This window comes from Anabrus simplex, chromosome 1 (assembly GCF_040414725.1).
Source record: "Anabrus simplex isolate iqAnaSimp1 chromosome 1, ASM4041472v1, whole genome shotgun sequence".
Classification (NCBI taxonomy): domain Eukaryota; kingdom Metazoa; phylum Arthropoda; class Insecta; order Orthoptera; family Tettigoniidae; genus Anabrus; species Anabrus simplex.
In genome coordinates this window covers 386,683,308-386,699,319 of record NC_090265.1, presented here as the reverse complement: position 1 = coordinate 386,699,319, position 16,012 = coordinate 386,683,308, and the positions used below count along the sequence as shown (strand labels likewise).

Below are 16,012 nucleotides of genomic sequence, written 5' to 3'. Positions count from 1 at the left end.
TTGAAATAGTTTTTGAATTATATCAATTGAAAGGTTTAAATTTCAAAACCCTTCATAGCTCAGCTTACAAGACCAAATGTTTTGTCTGTGTTTTTTTTTCCTGATCAAGTTTAGCCGATTTTGCAGTTTCTTTGGACATGCACTTTGATAGTAAAGAATCTTGTATACCTTTATCCTGGCCATTGTAAGTTTCTAAGGAGCTCATCCTGTGTTTAAATCGAGAAAGGCTTGAAACATTGTTCTTTACAGCACCCAGTAACATTTAAAAACTGATCCTAATACATAGACTTTCACGACCACTAAATGACATTATGATAATTATTTGGGGATATTAGGTCGTGGAATATTAATTAACAGCTGACGCGTTTAGATCTTGTGACCAGGATTGTCTTCAGAGCAGTAACAAAGCATAATGGCAACTGTCACTCCATAGTAACCAGACTCAAGATAGAAAGACCCTGTTAGAAATATAGTTGATTCCAGGGCCTCCAAGGTCAAGGAGAAAGATGTTGACAAGATAACTATGGAGGGTAGCCATGATGTACTCAGTATATAGCCGTCACCTTTATTAAATTATTTGGGCATTTAGCAATTTCTATCGCCTCATGAATGATTCTAGGAATAAAATGTTTCTCTTTATAAATGACAGAAATCGCATCAAAAATTATTTGATGGTTATTACGTATGGCATGTTCTGCCACAGCAGACTTACATCTTTGCCAGCCATGGTCGAGTCTGGTTACTATGGAGTGACAGTTACCATTATGCTTTGTTACTGCTCTGAAGACTATCCTCGTCGCAGGATCGATACGCGTCAGCTGATAATTAATATTACACGACCTAATATCCCCAAATAATGATCATAATATCATTTAAAAAATGCTTTTTTCAACTGTCTCGCCAGAACTACTGATATAACTTTGTCCTTCAACCCTTCTTATTTTAGCAGTTTCACATTTTACGTCAGTATCACTGCTGTATATTGCGTCTTTTCTTAAAAATTCTGTTATCACATCTCACTTCCATGTTAACACAAAAACTCACTTCAACACTCTCCACAAGTCAAAACAACTAACTAGAATAATCACAATATTGTTTGGTTTTTGCTTCACCATGAATTACTACCAACTAGAGATGCCTTAAGAAAAACTGATCTTAACGACATTTTCAGGGAAGCACAATATAACAACATGGCAGATCAATTAGAGTAAGTGCCGGAAAAAAGGCGCATAGACTTATAAACCCCTCTTCTGGCAACGTTCTCAATTGTTACTGTGGTCTGTCATCAACATTTCCCAGCTTCCCGGGTCGGGTTGTGAATCAAGGACCTCCATCGATGTCTGTCTCTCCACCACTCTTCTCCTTTTTTAAGTACATCTTCTTGTTTTCCTCTCCTTTTCTCTACACACTCCCACACTGAATCTGTCCACCACTTTCGGGGTCTTCCTTGTGGTCTCTTTCCTGTTAAGTTCTCTGAAAAAGCTTTTTTTGGCACTCCCTCTTCTCCCATTCTCATCATATGCCCATACCACTTTAGCTTTGTTGTTTCTATCCTGTCCTGAAGTTTCAAGATTCTTGTCATTTTCCTTATCTCTATCTCTTCATTTCTAATTCTATCCTTTCTGGTCTTGCCCTCGATACCTCTTGGGAATTTCATCTCCGTTGCCTGTATTCCACTCTCCTCTCGTTTTGTTGTAGTCCACAATGCAGCTGCATAGGTTAGTGTGGGTTCTAAATAGGTTGAATATAATATTTTCTTACAATTTCTTTGGGACATCTTGGACCCCTTACACTCTGGTAGAAGCTGTTTGCTTGTTGTATTCTTTTTCCCAATTTCCTCTGTTATCTTTCCATTTTCTGTGATCACACTTCCCAAGTACTTGAAACTTTTAACCACTTCAAGAATTTTACCAATCAGTTTTATCTTTCCTGTTCTTTCCTTCCTTCCCCTTGTCATCACTACTGTTTTACTTTTCTCCGTGCTTACTTTCATCCCAAATTTTTCTATCTCTTGATTCCATACATCTACTTGTTTTTGCACTTCCGTTTCATCCTCACCCCTTATCACTATATCATCTGCAAACAACATGGCTTTTGTTGCCGGTCTTCCCAATCTCTGTTTAATGTTCTTATGAATTTCATCCATGACTATGATGAATAGTATGGGGGATAGTACATCTCCCTGCTAGAGACCAGTTTCAATTTTAAACCATTTTGTTTTTCCTATACTATTCTTCACAATACTAACACAATTTTTGTACATAGCTTTTATCATCTGCACTTCCACTCTGTTAACTTGCTGTTTTCCTTAACCTATTGCCATACTTTGATGGAACCTTCTGTCCTGCGATCATAAGGTGGAAACATACTTTGATGGACACTTCCGTCCTGATGCACAGAACATTTATAAGTTCATTATCGCAGTTAGCTGGTCAGAGAGATTTATTCTGTTTGTTCTGTAGCCTACCCAAATAGTAACTCTGAGCTGAAATACGGAAAATAAAAAGCACCTCAGTTTGCCACTAGTTGTAAACAATCATGGCGACATCCAAGCGCGGCATGGATGAGGCTATTTGTAACTGGCTTGAAAATAGTGATGTTGAAAGTGGAAATGATTCTCTGGAGAGTGAAAATACTTCTTCTTCTTCTTCTTCTTCTTCTTCTTCTTCAACTAACAGTGATGATCAATTCAGATTTCAGTTCCGAGGTGATAGTGCCAATCAACACTATGGGACAAAACCAGAATGCAACAAGAGCAGGTGAGAATTCAAGTAATGATACTTAGAATTGGGATCTTGTTGACAATAAGCCTGTTTCTGTAACATACAAACCAGTTTCTGAAATTCACTCTATAGTGAAGAGGAGGTTGGGGAATTATCCAAATGAAATGGACGTAGTGAATGACTTTCTAACCCCACAGTTCTGGGATCACGTTACAAAGGAAACCAATGCCTATGCCTCTACATTTCTTGCTAATTTATCTGCTTCCCTTGAAACCAGTAATACGTATGAACTAAAACACTGGTTTCCTGTTATTATAGACAAGCTAAAGGCTCACTTTGTTCTGTGTATTCTTATTCTTATGTATGTGGTTAAAGTGACTGAAAAATAAATGGTATGTAAGGGAATATTTCCTTTTACAAGTAATGGTAGGCAAAAGGGTTAATGTGCCCCATACCAACTGTCTGGGCACACTGTCATAAGTTTTCCCAATGTCAATAAACGTCATCACTATGTCTATTCCAAACTCCCATCTTTTCTCCATCATATGTCTTAATGTAAAGATCAGGTCAAACATTGATCTGTCTTTCCTAAAACCATACTGTTCTTCTTCCATTTCTCCTTCTAGCATCCTCCTCAGTCTTCCTTCCGATACTTTCTCAAATATCTTAGCTACATGGGCAATAAGGGTGACCCCTCTGTAGTTACTACATTCCTTTTTCACCTTTTTAAATATCGGGATAATTAAACCCTCTCCCTACTCTTCTGGGATCTCTTTCTTCCACCAGATTATTCTAAATAATCTATACAGCCACTGTAGCCCTATCGATCCTGCTGCTTTTATTATTTCCGTAGTTACCTCATCCACTCCTGCTGCTTCACCGCTCTTCATCTTTTGTATGGCTTCCCCTATTTCTAACATCGATATCTCCTTTTCTTGTTCTTCTTCTTTCCCCACTGTTTCTTTTTGCTCCTTCTCATTTACCAGTTCACTGTATTTAATAATTAGCAATTCTGAGAAGCATTCACCCCATCTTTTTAGTATGTCATCTCTTTGCGTCAATATCTGCCCTGTTTCAGTTTTTACAAATTTTGTATCTTCCCTATTTCATAAACTATTCTTCACCAAACCATACAAACATTTTTACTTCCCTTTATATCCTCCTGTAAAGTTTCTGTGAAACTTTCCCAGCTCTTCCGTTTCTCTTTTTGTATTATTTTCTTACATACCTTTTCGGATTCTTTATATTTCTGCCAATTCTCTGTACTAATGCTGCCTATCCACTTCCTCCAAGCCATTTGTTCCTCTTTAACTGCTTCCTTTACCCTGCTGTTTCATCAAGGAGTCTCCTTTTCCTTTTTCCTCCCTGATAGTCTCCCACAGGTGTTGACTGCACACTTTACAAATCCATTTCTAAAACATGTCCATTCCTCTTCCACACTGTTCACGTCATCTTTGGGAATTAATTTCTTCAGATCCTCTTGAAACTTTTCCCTTATTTCTTTCTCTTTTAACTTCCATTCCTTTATTTTTCTTTCTCTTTTTTCTATTAACTTCGTTATTTTACCAAGTCTTAATTTAGCTACCACCACTTTATGGTCTCCTTCGAAATCTGCTCTTGGCATTGCTGTCACATCTTCCAGTTGTCTACGTTTCTCCTTCCCCACCAAAATAAGATCAATCATTGTCTTTCTATCTCCCCAACCATATATAGTTATTTTTTGTGAGTTCTTTTTTCTAAACCATGTATTGCCAACAATTAATCCATTCCTTCTACAAAAATCTATTACCAAATCTTCTCCATCTTGGTTTCCATAACTCTAGGGGCCAATTATCTCTTCTTTTCCCTGTCTGTTAAACCATGTGCATTCATGTCTCCCATTATTACAACCTCTTTGCCTTCAATACAACTTTCCAGTTCTTCTAGAAACTCTTCTAAACATTCATCTGCATTCCCCAATTCGGGTGCATAAACCTGTATAAAATCCCTCATTCCAATCTCAAGTCCAAATCTAACTTTAATTATCCTGTCACCGATCTACTCAATTTTGTCCACATATTGCGCTAGGTCTTCTCTCAATATAACACCCACACCATTTGTAATTTGTTGCCATCTTTCCTCCACTCCAATATAACCTATACCCTTTCTTCAATTTATTTTACCTTTCCCCTTCCATTTTGTCTCACTTATTCCCATCACTGCTATGTCTTTCTTCTCCATATACTCTATCAGTTCTTCTACCTTGCCATCCAAAGTCATGACACTGATGATACCGATTCTTGTGATGTCTGATAGCCCACTCCTCACAGTTCCCCCAGAGCACCGGGAACTGCGCGTCACTTCAGGGTGACGCCCTAGCATTTTCCGAGGCCTCGAATCACTCGCACTCATTTTATAGCCTGAGTGTACGATGGGTTCGCCACTCCCAAAGGCATTTTATTACCTTCTGCCAGGTTCAAATTAGGCCACCCCTAACATGGAGTAAGACGCCTTATGTAGCCGCTCCTCTGGAGTACAGATGCTACAGGTTTGCCTCTTCCACTATGTCCACTGTTCCAAAGTCCATCTTCTCTGCCGTAGATGCCGTTGAGGTCTTCACCCATAACCCAGGGCAAAGGCCCTCCATATTTATGACACCTGGAGAGGGGATGTCCCTGTATTTTAAAGCCCCTAGGAATTGGGCTACCTGTTGGTCCACGGGTTGTATTGGGTATTTCAGTCAGCTGTACGTACTGTAAGGACCCCCTCTCTGCCACCTGGGGACGAGCACTGTAGGGGTCAGGTTCCCCTGGTTACTTATTGGAAGTTAACACTACCCACAAAGGCTGAGGTTATTTGTGGTCTGTAATGGCCCTAAAGTAAGAAAAGAAAAAACTAAGGAAACAGTGCATTATTGTTAAATTCTTCTCTAATTCTGGGTGTGTATGGAAATGTGTTGGAAGTTGGGAGGAGTGTAAGGGGAGGTACATTGATGAACTACTTTTAATTTTTCTCCTTCTTAATTCTTGATAAAAGGTAGTAAATATATAAAATCCAACATATATTGGTGTACCTATGGTGCACCAATGTTCACATACCGTAAATCCTCTTGAGTTATTTTCATCAAATGTTGAACGAGCATAGGCAGCATTCCTAGTTTCTTTCAGTACATCAAATGGAGGTGGCTTAATATAAATTATATATGGTTTTAATTGCGGATTTCTTAGCATTTTCAGAGCCTGAAACACAAGAGACAAAAAGACGTGTTAATCGGTCATATTACAATAAATTTATTTTATATTCCGAATTGACTTACAATTTTGCAAAAGAAACTTTCTTAAAATACGTCCACCTAATCAATACACCTGCCAACTAGTCAGTTACATTAAATAGGTAGTTTATTTGAAGTTAGCACATCTTTTCATCCTTATGGAACAATCCAAAGCTAACATTAAACTTTTTAAAATTTACTTTACGTTGCATCGACACAGATAGGTCTTGTGGAGACAATGGTATAAGAAAGGCCTAGGAGTGGGAAGGAAGGCCCGTCACCTTAATTAAGGTACAGCCCCAGCATTTGCCTGGTGTGAAAATGGGAATATACGGAAAACCATCTTCAGCACTGCTGACAGTGGGGTTTGAACCCACTATCTTCCAGATGGAAGCTCACAGCAGCGTGCCCCAAACCGAACGGCCAACTTGCCCGGTCATTAAAAAATCATAAACAATATAAGTTAAAATGAACAAGATACAAGATACACTTTAAAATACAAACAGTATATAACAAACACACACATTAAAACCATCTTGTAAAAAATTTCCTGCTGTTTTTACATTTAAAAAATTGATCATAAAGTTTTGATTTGTGAAAGTGCTATCCGGTGAGGTGGTTGCTGAAACGAGGAAGTGAAGGCTAGAACGTTCTGCTTTAATAAGTGGACATATGTCACAGCAAATTGTTGTTTGAAAGTTAGACGAACCAAGGCAGGATGCCGTAATTTTACTGGTGTAAACCCCGTCAATGGCTTGAGTACACAAGAAGAAGAGAGAGTTGGCAAACACCATGCAAGAGACAGAGCGAGAGATTTGAAAGTGGGGAACTACCGAACAATGCCAGAGTGTCCTCTAACATGAAATATCCAAGCCTGGAATCATTTGAATTCGATCCCGGATGTAAGTCACAGAGCCATATCCCACAGATCCAAGAGGAGGACAATTCCTTTTGATGTTTTCGAAGTAGAGCGAGCCATTAAAATTATGTAACTGTGCCCATTTTGTTCATTTCCAACTTGTTTGAAATATCCGAACACAAAGCGAGCCTCTTGTATCCTGGGGATGTACTATGGGGCGCGTTACTCTACTCAGACTATAACAGAAGAAAGCATCAGTGTAACACCCCGCAGTAGCTTAAGTGACATTTGAGGAGTGCGTACTTTCCACGAGGACGTGATCAACAAAGCCTATTGTATCAGTGATAGAGGAGAATTAGTAACGATTTTTTTTTTGTTTTTTTTTTGTTTTTTTGCTAGTTGCTTTACGTCGCACCGACACAGATAGGTCTTATGGCGACGATGGGACAGGCAAGGGCCAGGAGTGGGAAGGAAGCGGCCGTGGCCTTAATTAAGGTACAGCCCCAGCATTTGCCTGGTGTGAAAATGGGAAACCACGGAAAACCATTTTCAGGGCTGCCGACAGTGGGGTTCGAACCTACTATCTCCCGAATACTGGATACTGGCCGCACTTAAGCGACTGCAGCTATCGAGCTCGGTAACGATTTGTTTAAGCTCACCCGAGCAACACTTCCCCAGTTAATAAAGGTTTTAATACGAGTTCGCACTGTATAATAATTCTGCGTGCAGCTAATGACGGCTAACCACTATGAAGGACTAGATCATACCTGGAAAAATACCCGTTAATTTGGTAACCATTGTTTGACCGGACTAATGTCTCAATAGGGGATATTGTCAATTGTATCCTTACCACTGTATCTGTGCACGAACGATGTGCTGAAGAGAATTGGGATTGACAAATGTGACCGAAGGCAGCACATCATGGGACCAGAAGGACTGAAACACCAGACTCCTAGATCCATTACAGAGGATGGTTGCCTAGTTGTACTTCCTCTTAAAACAATAATCACCACCACCACCATCCTAGATTCATTGACAACAATGTTGTCATGAGCTAAATTATACCGATGGAGCGGTTCCGAGGGCACCGCTAATGGCAGAGATAGAGATAAAAATAAGTTAAATTTTTTATAAGCTTGAAATGTAGTGATCAGATTCACATGCGGCCCTTTCGTTAAATGTAAATAATAACTGTTGTTGATGATGATGCTTGTTTTTAAAGGGGCCAAACATCTAGGTCATCGCCCTTAATGGTACGAAATGAGACAAAATGGAATGAAAAATTAAAAGTCCAAAATCCTCCACTGACCAGAATTCAAAATGTGAGAACAAAGAATGAATGGATGGTTATGAATTTAAATAGTGAGAATCTCCTCAACATCCCTGTGTGGCATGAGGGAACCGTTCTCAACGAGTTAAAGATCGGTAGGGTTATCTGAAGTTACGCTACGCTACGCCACACCACACCACACCACATTATCATGGAACCTCCTCCAAACAGCGTTATCTCGGCGAAGGTACAGGCGGCAAACTGTTCTCCTGCCCTTGTCCACACCCAATCTCTTCCATCAGGTGACCTCAGCTTGAATCTGGACTCATCACGAAGAGTAAGTGTAATATTCATGCACCTGTGCAAAATGAAGACAGTTTCTCTGGTGTTGTGACAGAAGTGTTCGTCTCTGGCTGGTTCTCCAAAGGCTAACTTTGCCTCACGGAGCCTCCTCCCGACTCTGTTCTCACAGCTACCTGCATCAAATTACTTCAAGCCTCAACCACTGTATGAAGTTGGCTCCTCTATACTCGTAGCCTCATAAAGCGATCTTGAATCAGGTTTTCTGTGGTAGGTATGAAAGTGAATATGTTTCACAGCCCGATGAATGTCTGTAGGAAACGTACAGTACAAATCTGCTGTAGCGAATATGGCATATGTAATAAGCCTAGTGTAATGACAGTTTTTTCCCTACCCCTTGAAAATTCTTATATTAAACCTGTGTATTATCCTTTGGTTAAAGCGAGAACCCTATCACTGACGCATCTGTTATTACGAGTGATTAACCCATTTATTCCCAGGTGGGTCATTTTCGACCCATCAAATCATGCTATCCTTCTTTAAGCTATCACATTGTTGACACTTGTAAGTGATCGATTAAGTTAATATATTTTGCCACACCTTTAGGCAGGAATTTGATTCACTGTTGGCGATATTCTTGATCTGGAGTCAATAGAAGAAAGATGGATTGTCAGCCCTCTGCACGCGGGAGAAGAATGAAAGTAGAATCGACAACTATTCTCATTGTCATGTTATTTATTGTATTATTTACTATTTAAAACTTCAATAATATACATAATTTGATTTCCACAAAACTTGGTTAGAATTTCCAGTATTTTCATTAGAATATAATGTGGGTCGGTAACGACCTTAATGACCTTAGATGTTAGGCCCCTTTAAACAACAAGCATCATCATCATCATCATCATCATCATCATCATCATCACTCTCTATTAGTACCTGTACCACTAACTCTGCCGGAGCTTGAAGCTGAGCACGATTTCCCTCGATAATGACCATATAGTTAGTTTAAACCTTACGTAATTAGTCTCAGTATTCCTAATTGCTCTGTAATGTATTGCAGAGCACAGCAACTAACAGTAGCAGAAATTCTGGATGAGCTTGAAGCGGCCAATCCTTCATATATCCCCAGACTCAGGTGTTGATATCTTTATTGGGCTGCCTGAAGATGGAGGAGATGAAACAGATGCTGACTCTGGTGATGAAGATTGTTCAGATCCTGGCAGACTAAACTGTGCTCAGCTTCAAGCTCCAGCAGAGTTATTGGTGCAGGTACTAATAAAGAGTGATGATGATGATCCTTGTTTTTTAAAGGGGCCTAACATCTAAGGTCATCGGCCCCTACTAATGAAGAGAACTTCCTCCCAAATTCAGTGATGAACCTGAACCACATCCGGAAAATGAACAGGTTGACGGTAGTGACAGACTGTACTAATGGGACAGTTATATCTTACTCTTTCAATTGGGAAACAGGTGATATGAAATTCCCACCCTCTTGTTCATCCAATGTTCGTCATGCAGATAAAAGAAATTTTACGACCCAATCACACCCTACAGATTTTTTGGATGCATTTCTTGAAGCAGATACAGTTCTTCAAATATTGAAATATGCTGTTGGTTATGCCTCTTACACTAATAATTCACAGTTTCAATTATCGTTGGAAGAGATGTACTCTTTCCTCGGCATACTTTTTCTGAGTGGACATGTACCCCTACCATGAAGAAGGATGTTTAGGAAGAACTCGTATGATATTAGAAACGAACTTGTTCAGAACAGCATACCTAGGAATAGCTTTGAGGAAATATTCAGATTTCTTCATTTTTGCGACAATTTGGATCTCCCGGCAGCTGACAAAATGGGTAATTTGAGAAATTTTATAGATCACCTAAACAAGTCATTTCTTATAAATGCTCCCAATGAAGACAAAGTATCTATTGATGAGTCTATGATCCCATATTTCAGGCGTCATGGGTGTAAGCAATTCATTCACGGCAAACCAATTTGTAGCAATGTCCGTTATTGGAAATTATAAATTTTCCAGCCGACTCATTCCTCGTTGCCAGCATTTCGCGCTAGTGTGCTAAGTTGGGCTCATCAGTTGGTAAATAGCACACCTACCAAGACTAGTGGCTAGTGCATACCGTGGAGGCCACTGCGTAGGCTACTTGGAGCCACCGGCAGTGCCAATGCACTATGAGAGACTTTGTCTCATTTTCAAAAATTGATGCCTGCCTGGTCATAGGATGATTAAGATGTTGATACCCATAGGGAACCTGAAATATTTGTTCCGAAAGAGTAATTTACTCAATCAGAACAAATATTTTAGGTTCCCTATGGGAATCAATATCTTTATCAGATTAATTTGTTTCGGCTTCAAAGGCTGGGTAGCCGCTCAGCGGACAGGCTACTGTTCCAGGCTGACATTTACCAGGGTTATAAAGGAGCAGAAAGGAGGGAGAAAGAGTGGGATTAGGTGAAGCAGTAGTGATGACATTTGTGGAAATTCTTTCTGAAGTATTTCCTGGGACTTTTTCTTTCTATTTCGACAACTTTTTCACGTCAGCTAAGCTTCTGTGTAGGATCTCTAAAAAAGGCCATCATGCTACAGGAACTCTCAAAAGCAACAGAATGCTAAGTGCCCATTTCTGGCAAGCCTGTCATTGAAAAGAAAGAGCGTGGTTATTTTGAATCTTGTTTTGATAAAGACCATGGTGTGATAGTTGTGTCTTGGAAAGACAATGGTGTAGTGAACATTATGTCAAATCAGTTTGGTGTAGCTCCCCTTCAAGAGATTACAATATACTCAGTCAGCGAACGGGGGAAAATAAAAGTCAAACAGCCAAATGTTTTTCGTAAGTACAACCAAAGCGTGGGTGGAGTTGATCTCATGAACCATAACATGTCAGATGTATGTGGCAAGAAGTGGTACATTCTTGTTTTGTTTTGGTTGCTCGATTTATGCATGAACAATGCCTGGGTTCTTAGCAGTAGCTATGGTATGTCTCTTGATGCCCTAACTTTCCGTCGGGAAGCAACCAAGGCAATTCTCTACAAATATGGCACGCCCCTAAGGGAAGAGGTCGACTTACATCGCTTGACATTATCAAGGAACACCAGAGGAAGGACCATCGAGGTCACCTGCTAATAAGTCAACAACCTTGGCGCCGATGCAAAATTAGCCACAATAAAAATGTGAAGGCCTGTGCGAGGTGTAATGTTCCCCTTCGTGACAGGTGTTTTGTAAATTACTATGAGTGAGTCTCAGTTTCACTGTCAGTTATGGAATCTGAAGTTACGTGTTTTGGGTACTAAATATTGTTATAAGTAAAAAGAACAATGACAATTATTGCTATGGTTGATGTTCAGAATATTCTCTTTCCCTGTTCCCCGAGCAAGTGCTTAGTGGGTCATTAACGACCCATGTGTTTATATGGGTTATAAATAAATATGGTTTTCTTCATTTGTACATGAATAATGGGTCATGTTAAGTGTTTATATATACAAGCTGTCAATATCGGAGGAAAAAAATAATTTGGGCATAAATGGGTTAGTGTGCCTTATTTTTCCAGTTTTCAATATTTACACACTCCAGCAATTATACTGGATGCGATCAATCCTCTTCCCTCCAGGAAGGATCTCACCCATGCCAATAAATTGCCTCTTATGTTGAGCCACTGCAGTTTCAATAGAAGTTGATGTGACACCTGGCTGAAGGCTAGTGCAACACAATTTGTGTCACATCAGGTTGATCCAGGTTGATCCAGCCATCAATGACCTATGTCAATAACGTAGTGCAGAAACACCCTGGGAGAAAACTATACTGGTTGGGATTAAGGAAGTTATTCTAGTGTAAGAATCCCAGCATGCTGTTTACTACCAGTCACTTCATGCATTTGCGGACAATGAATGATGAAGACAATGACCTGTATTTTCAACCATTTTCTTATTGCCCTTTTTGTATACTGGCACCTCATTAGCACTTCTCAACTTATATGGCACGGCTCCTTTAATGATACAGTAGTTGAACAGTCGCACATGGAGGGCACAACTGTTTCAGCATATTGCAATAAGATCTGTTCGGGTAGGTTGTCTGGGTCTGTCAGAGAATGGGGTCATATTTTTCATAAGCTGGTGGTCACTTCAGGCATGGAGAAGAATGAGTTGCAGAGGGGAAGGGGTGGAGGGAATGACTGTTTAAGTTAACAGCTGTATTTGGGTTGTCAAAGGTGCATCAAGTCAAATGTGGTCTCATGTTTGTTGATAGTGTAGTTAAACAGCTCATGGTGTTGGAGAAGTCTGCAATCAGGGGTTAAAGTATGCACAGGAAAGATTATCCAAAATTAAAATCATCTGAAGGGAAGAAACTGAAATTAGCCTTATTTGCAAGAAAAGAAATGATCACTTTGAACACTTTCGTTTTGATTTCTGATGTAATTCCTTGATCAAAGAAAAGGTTTTGATAACAAAAGCTAGTAATGATGCATTCTAATGCAGATTCTGAATAAGTGGAACAACAAAATGAAGATTTTTTTAAAAAATGTAGCATCCTGCACAAGACACTCAAATCATTATAAATGTTTTTCACATAATCATTACAACTGTCTTCCAGTTCAAGAAACTCCCCAGTCTTTTATCCTTGAATTGTTTAATCTCTGTTTCTTTACTGCATATTTCTGTTAATGCTTGTAACAAATACTGGACACTTTCAGAGAATATTCATGATCAACATGTTGATTGCCAAGCATATACATTATACCTTGAAAGTTTAAAATATGCTGTATGATTCTCTAAGACTTGGTGACATGAAAGAAAATATCATCATATAGAAAGTTACTTCTAATGAAAGTAAGTTGCAGATTAACATGAAACACATTTTGACAAAAGAACACCAAGATGGCATCTCACAGATAGCAGTGTTGCATTGCGCAACCAGAAGACACTAGCATTTCACACAGGTGAAAACAACAAAGCACCATACAAAACAACCAAGATACTTGAACTCAGAATTGCTTTGATACTATTATACTGTAGTGGGTGTCAAAAATTAATTTTTCTCTAACAGACAATGAGAAAGCAGTATGAAATGCATACAATGTGAGTAATATGCAAGTAATTACAGTAACTTATATGGTATTTACTCGTGTATTAGACCCCTTATTTTTTTTTGCCTTTACAGCCAAAAATGTAGGTTGTCATGCGATAACCTCCAATTTTGTGCAGTGAACACATGGCTTCTAGGCTATAAATAGCTATAAATTATACATGTAAACATTCTACACTATTCTTTAACAAACTTAAGAATATATTTGAATTATACTGGGTATTCATTGTAAGGCAGTATTTCTAAAAGTAAAGAGACAATAAATGGTGAACACGACTTTTAGGCCTTTAGTTACTCGCATCATGTCATTCGTTTCATCTCATTAATTCCTCTGAATAGGTTGACATCAGGAAGGGCATACAGTCGTAAAAACTTGCTACAAAGATTCGACTCACTTCATACTCGACCCCACAGAGAAATGTGTTCTTAGTATATAACTTAAAAACTCTTCAGTCTGTTGAACACACGGGTTAAATACAGATATTATACAACATACATGTAAACAAAATATTTATTAAATAAGGGATATTTCCGTGGTTTCCTATTTTCACACCAGGCAAATGCTGGGGCAGTACCTACAGTAAGGCCATGGCCACTTCATTCCCACTCCTAGGCCTTCCCTATCCCATCATCGCCATAAGACCTATCTGCGTCACTGTGACGTAAAGCAAATTCGCAAAAGGAAAAAAAAAAGTTTATGATTTCACTGAAATCTGGCCCTTGATTTTCTATATCTTGGTGACATTGATTATTGTGTTAATTCCGACGAGGAAATTATTCCTGAAGGTACTTGTGAAAGTGAAATACAAGGTGCCTTGGAAGTAACGGGAAATTCTGATAACCAGAGTGATGTTCAAGTCGGTGCAGGTGATATTATTAGCAGTACATCAATATTTGAGGAAACCAGTGAAAGGGTAAGTGTGAAATAGACTGACATAGAACCGTAAGAAAGTAATTATCCAGGTAAACAAGTACCATTTGCCATTCATCACCTTGGGCCTAAGAACTTGCCTCGCTGTAATGCAGCTCCCATTATGTGAAAAATTTCTAATTCCATTTCTATAAAAAATTGTGTTTTACTTAGCATTCAAAATGAAAAGTGGACAACTGTGGGGGAATATATCGTCGGCGTTCAGGCAGAAGCGACTAAGTCCATTTTTTACGAATTTGAGTTAAATGCACTACTGGGGTAAAGAAAACACGTTCTATGCGATGGCGTGGTAGTTATTTTGATAAAATGAACCATTTTGGGGCACCAGTACCCTACCGTCTTATCTTAAGTCCATTTTGGAAGATTGACGTCCAGGCAAAAGTGACTAAGTGGACTTAATCACTTCTGCGTGTTTATATTCTTGTCATTCTGGTGAATAATGTGAACCTCACATTATTATTTTTTCCCCTCGTTCTCAATCTTCCTTTATTGTACGTTTACTCGTTTAATTGCGTTATCTTATACCAACATAAATTCATGCATTGTCGCTTAGGTGGGCTTACCACATTGCATTATCCTGCGCTACCTTCATGCATTGTGCCTTTGTTACTTTCTTTCCTGCGTAACGTGACAGATTGTCAGTGATTGTCAAGTGCTCTGTAAGGCAGTATCTACAAAGATGATGTTCTGCAGAATATGCAATTTGACATTTGAAAGCAGAAGTCATCTGATGGTACCTCATTGTGCAGAACACATGTCTAACATAGCCATCACCCCCCGGAAAAACTGACGCAGGAAATAACACAGTGAATATAACGGTAAGTTAGAAACTCATTATTTTAAATGTTTTGTATATATTTTACTGCAGAAGGATCGCTGATATCAGTGTAAAATTTTATGATTACAGACTTCATGCCAATTTTCGGCATCAACTATTTTGGGACATAAAGGATTTCAAAATGAAACACCTGCAGTGGAAAAATCCTACACAAGCCTTCAAAATTCCAAGGGTAAGAAAAGTGTAACTTATGTTTTCATGCTTACTAAGGGATAATCTGTATGCACAGTTATTCAGTCGTTATTTTTAAACAAAATAATGTAGTCATATTAATGTATGCTTAGCATCTAATTTGATTTCTATTATGCGTACAATTGCAGGATGTGCAGACAGTGAACAATACCGACAGCGGAATTACTAATAATAATTCTGATCCGGATGAAGTGAATAAGTACCTCACTGAGTTAGACAGTTCAATAAGTTTTGAGGTAAGTGTATGCGACTCTTCTTTTTAACAAGAAAGTTTATCAGGCCACAGAGAACACTGTAACCTTCAACTACTTTTTTGGAATCTGTTCTGTCATTGACAGATGTTTACTGTGAAGCTAATATTGTGTTGATAAATACTAAACACCTATAACTAATTTTAAGCACTTTTGGAGGAAACACAGACACGGAGTAGTGCTGATGACGTGTTTCAAGGTAGTAGCTCTGGTGCCGACAGAGGCCAGAAAGACACAACGGAGTTCCAAAGTTGTTAAGTAAGTTTCCATTTTTACCTAATTTTACTAAGATATTT

At 38.9% G+C, this 16,012-nt stretch overlaps 1 protein-coding gene across 6 annotated transcripts in view; it reads right to left on the bottom strand.

Moving 5' to 3' along the window:
* Positions 1–16,012, bottom strand: part of metro (membrane palmitoylated protein 7-like protein metro) — a 225,935-nt gene that overhangs the window by 14,536 nt on the left and 195,387 nt on the right. For all 6 annotated transcript variants that reach the window (XM_067134964.2, XM_067134966.2, XM_067134962.2 and 3 more), the window contains one exon: positions 5,801–5,941. In XM_067134964.2, the coding sequence (XP_066991065.1) occupies positions 5,801–5,941 (141 nt within the window). The remainder of the gene's footprint in view (positions 1–5,800; positions 5,942–16,012) is intronic.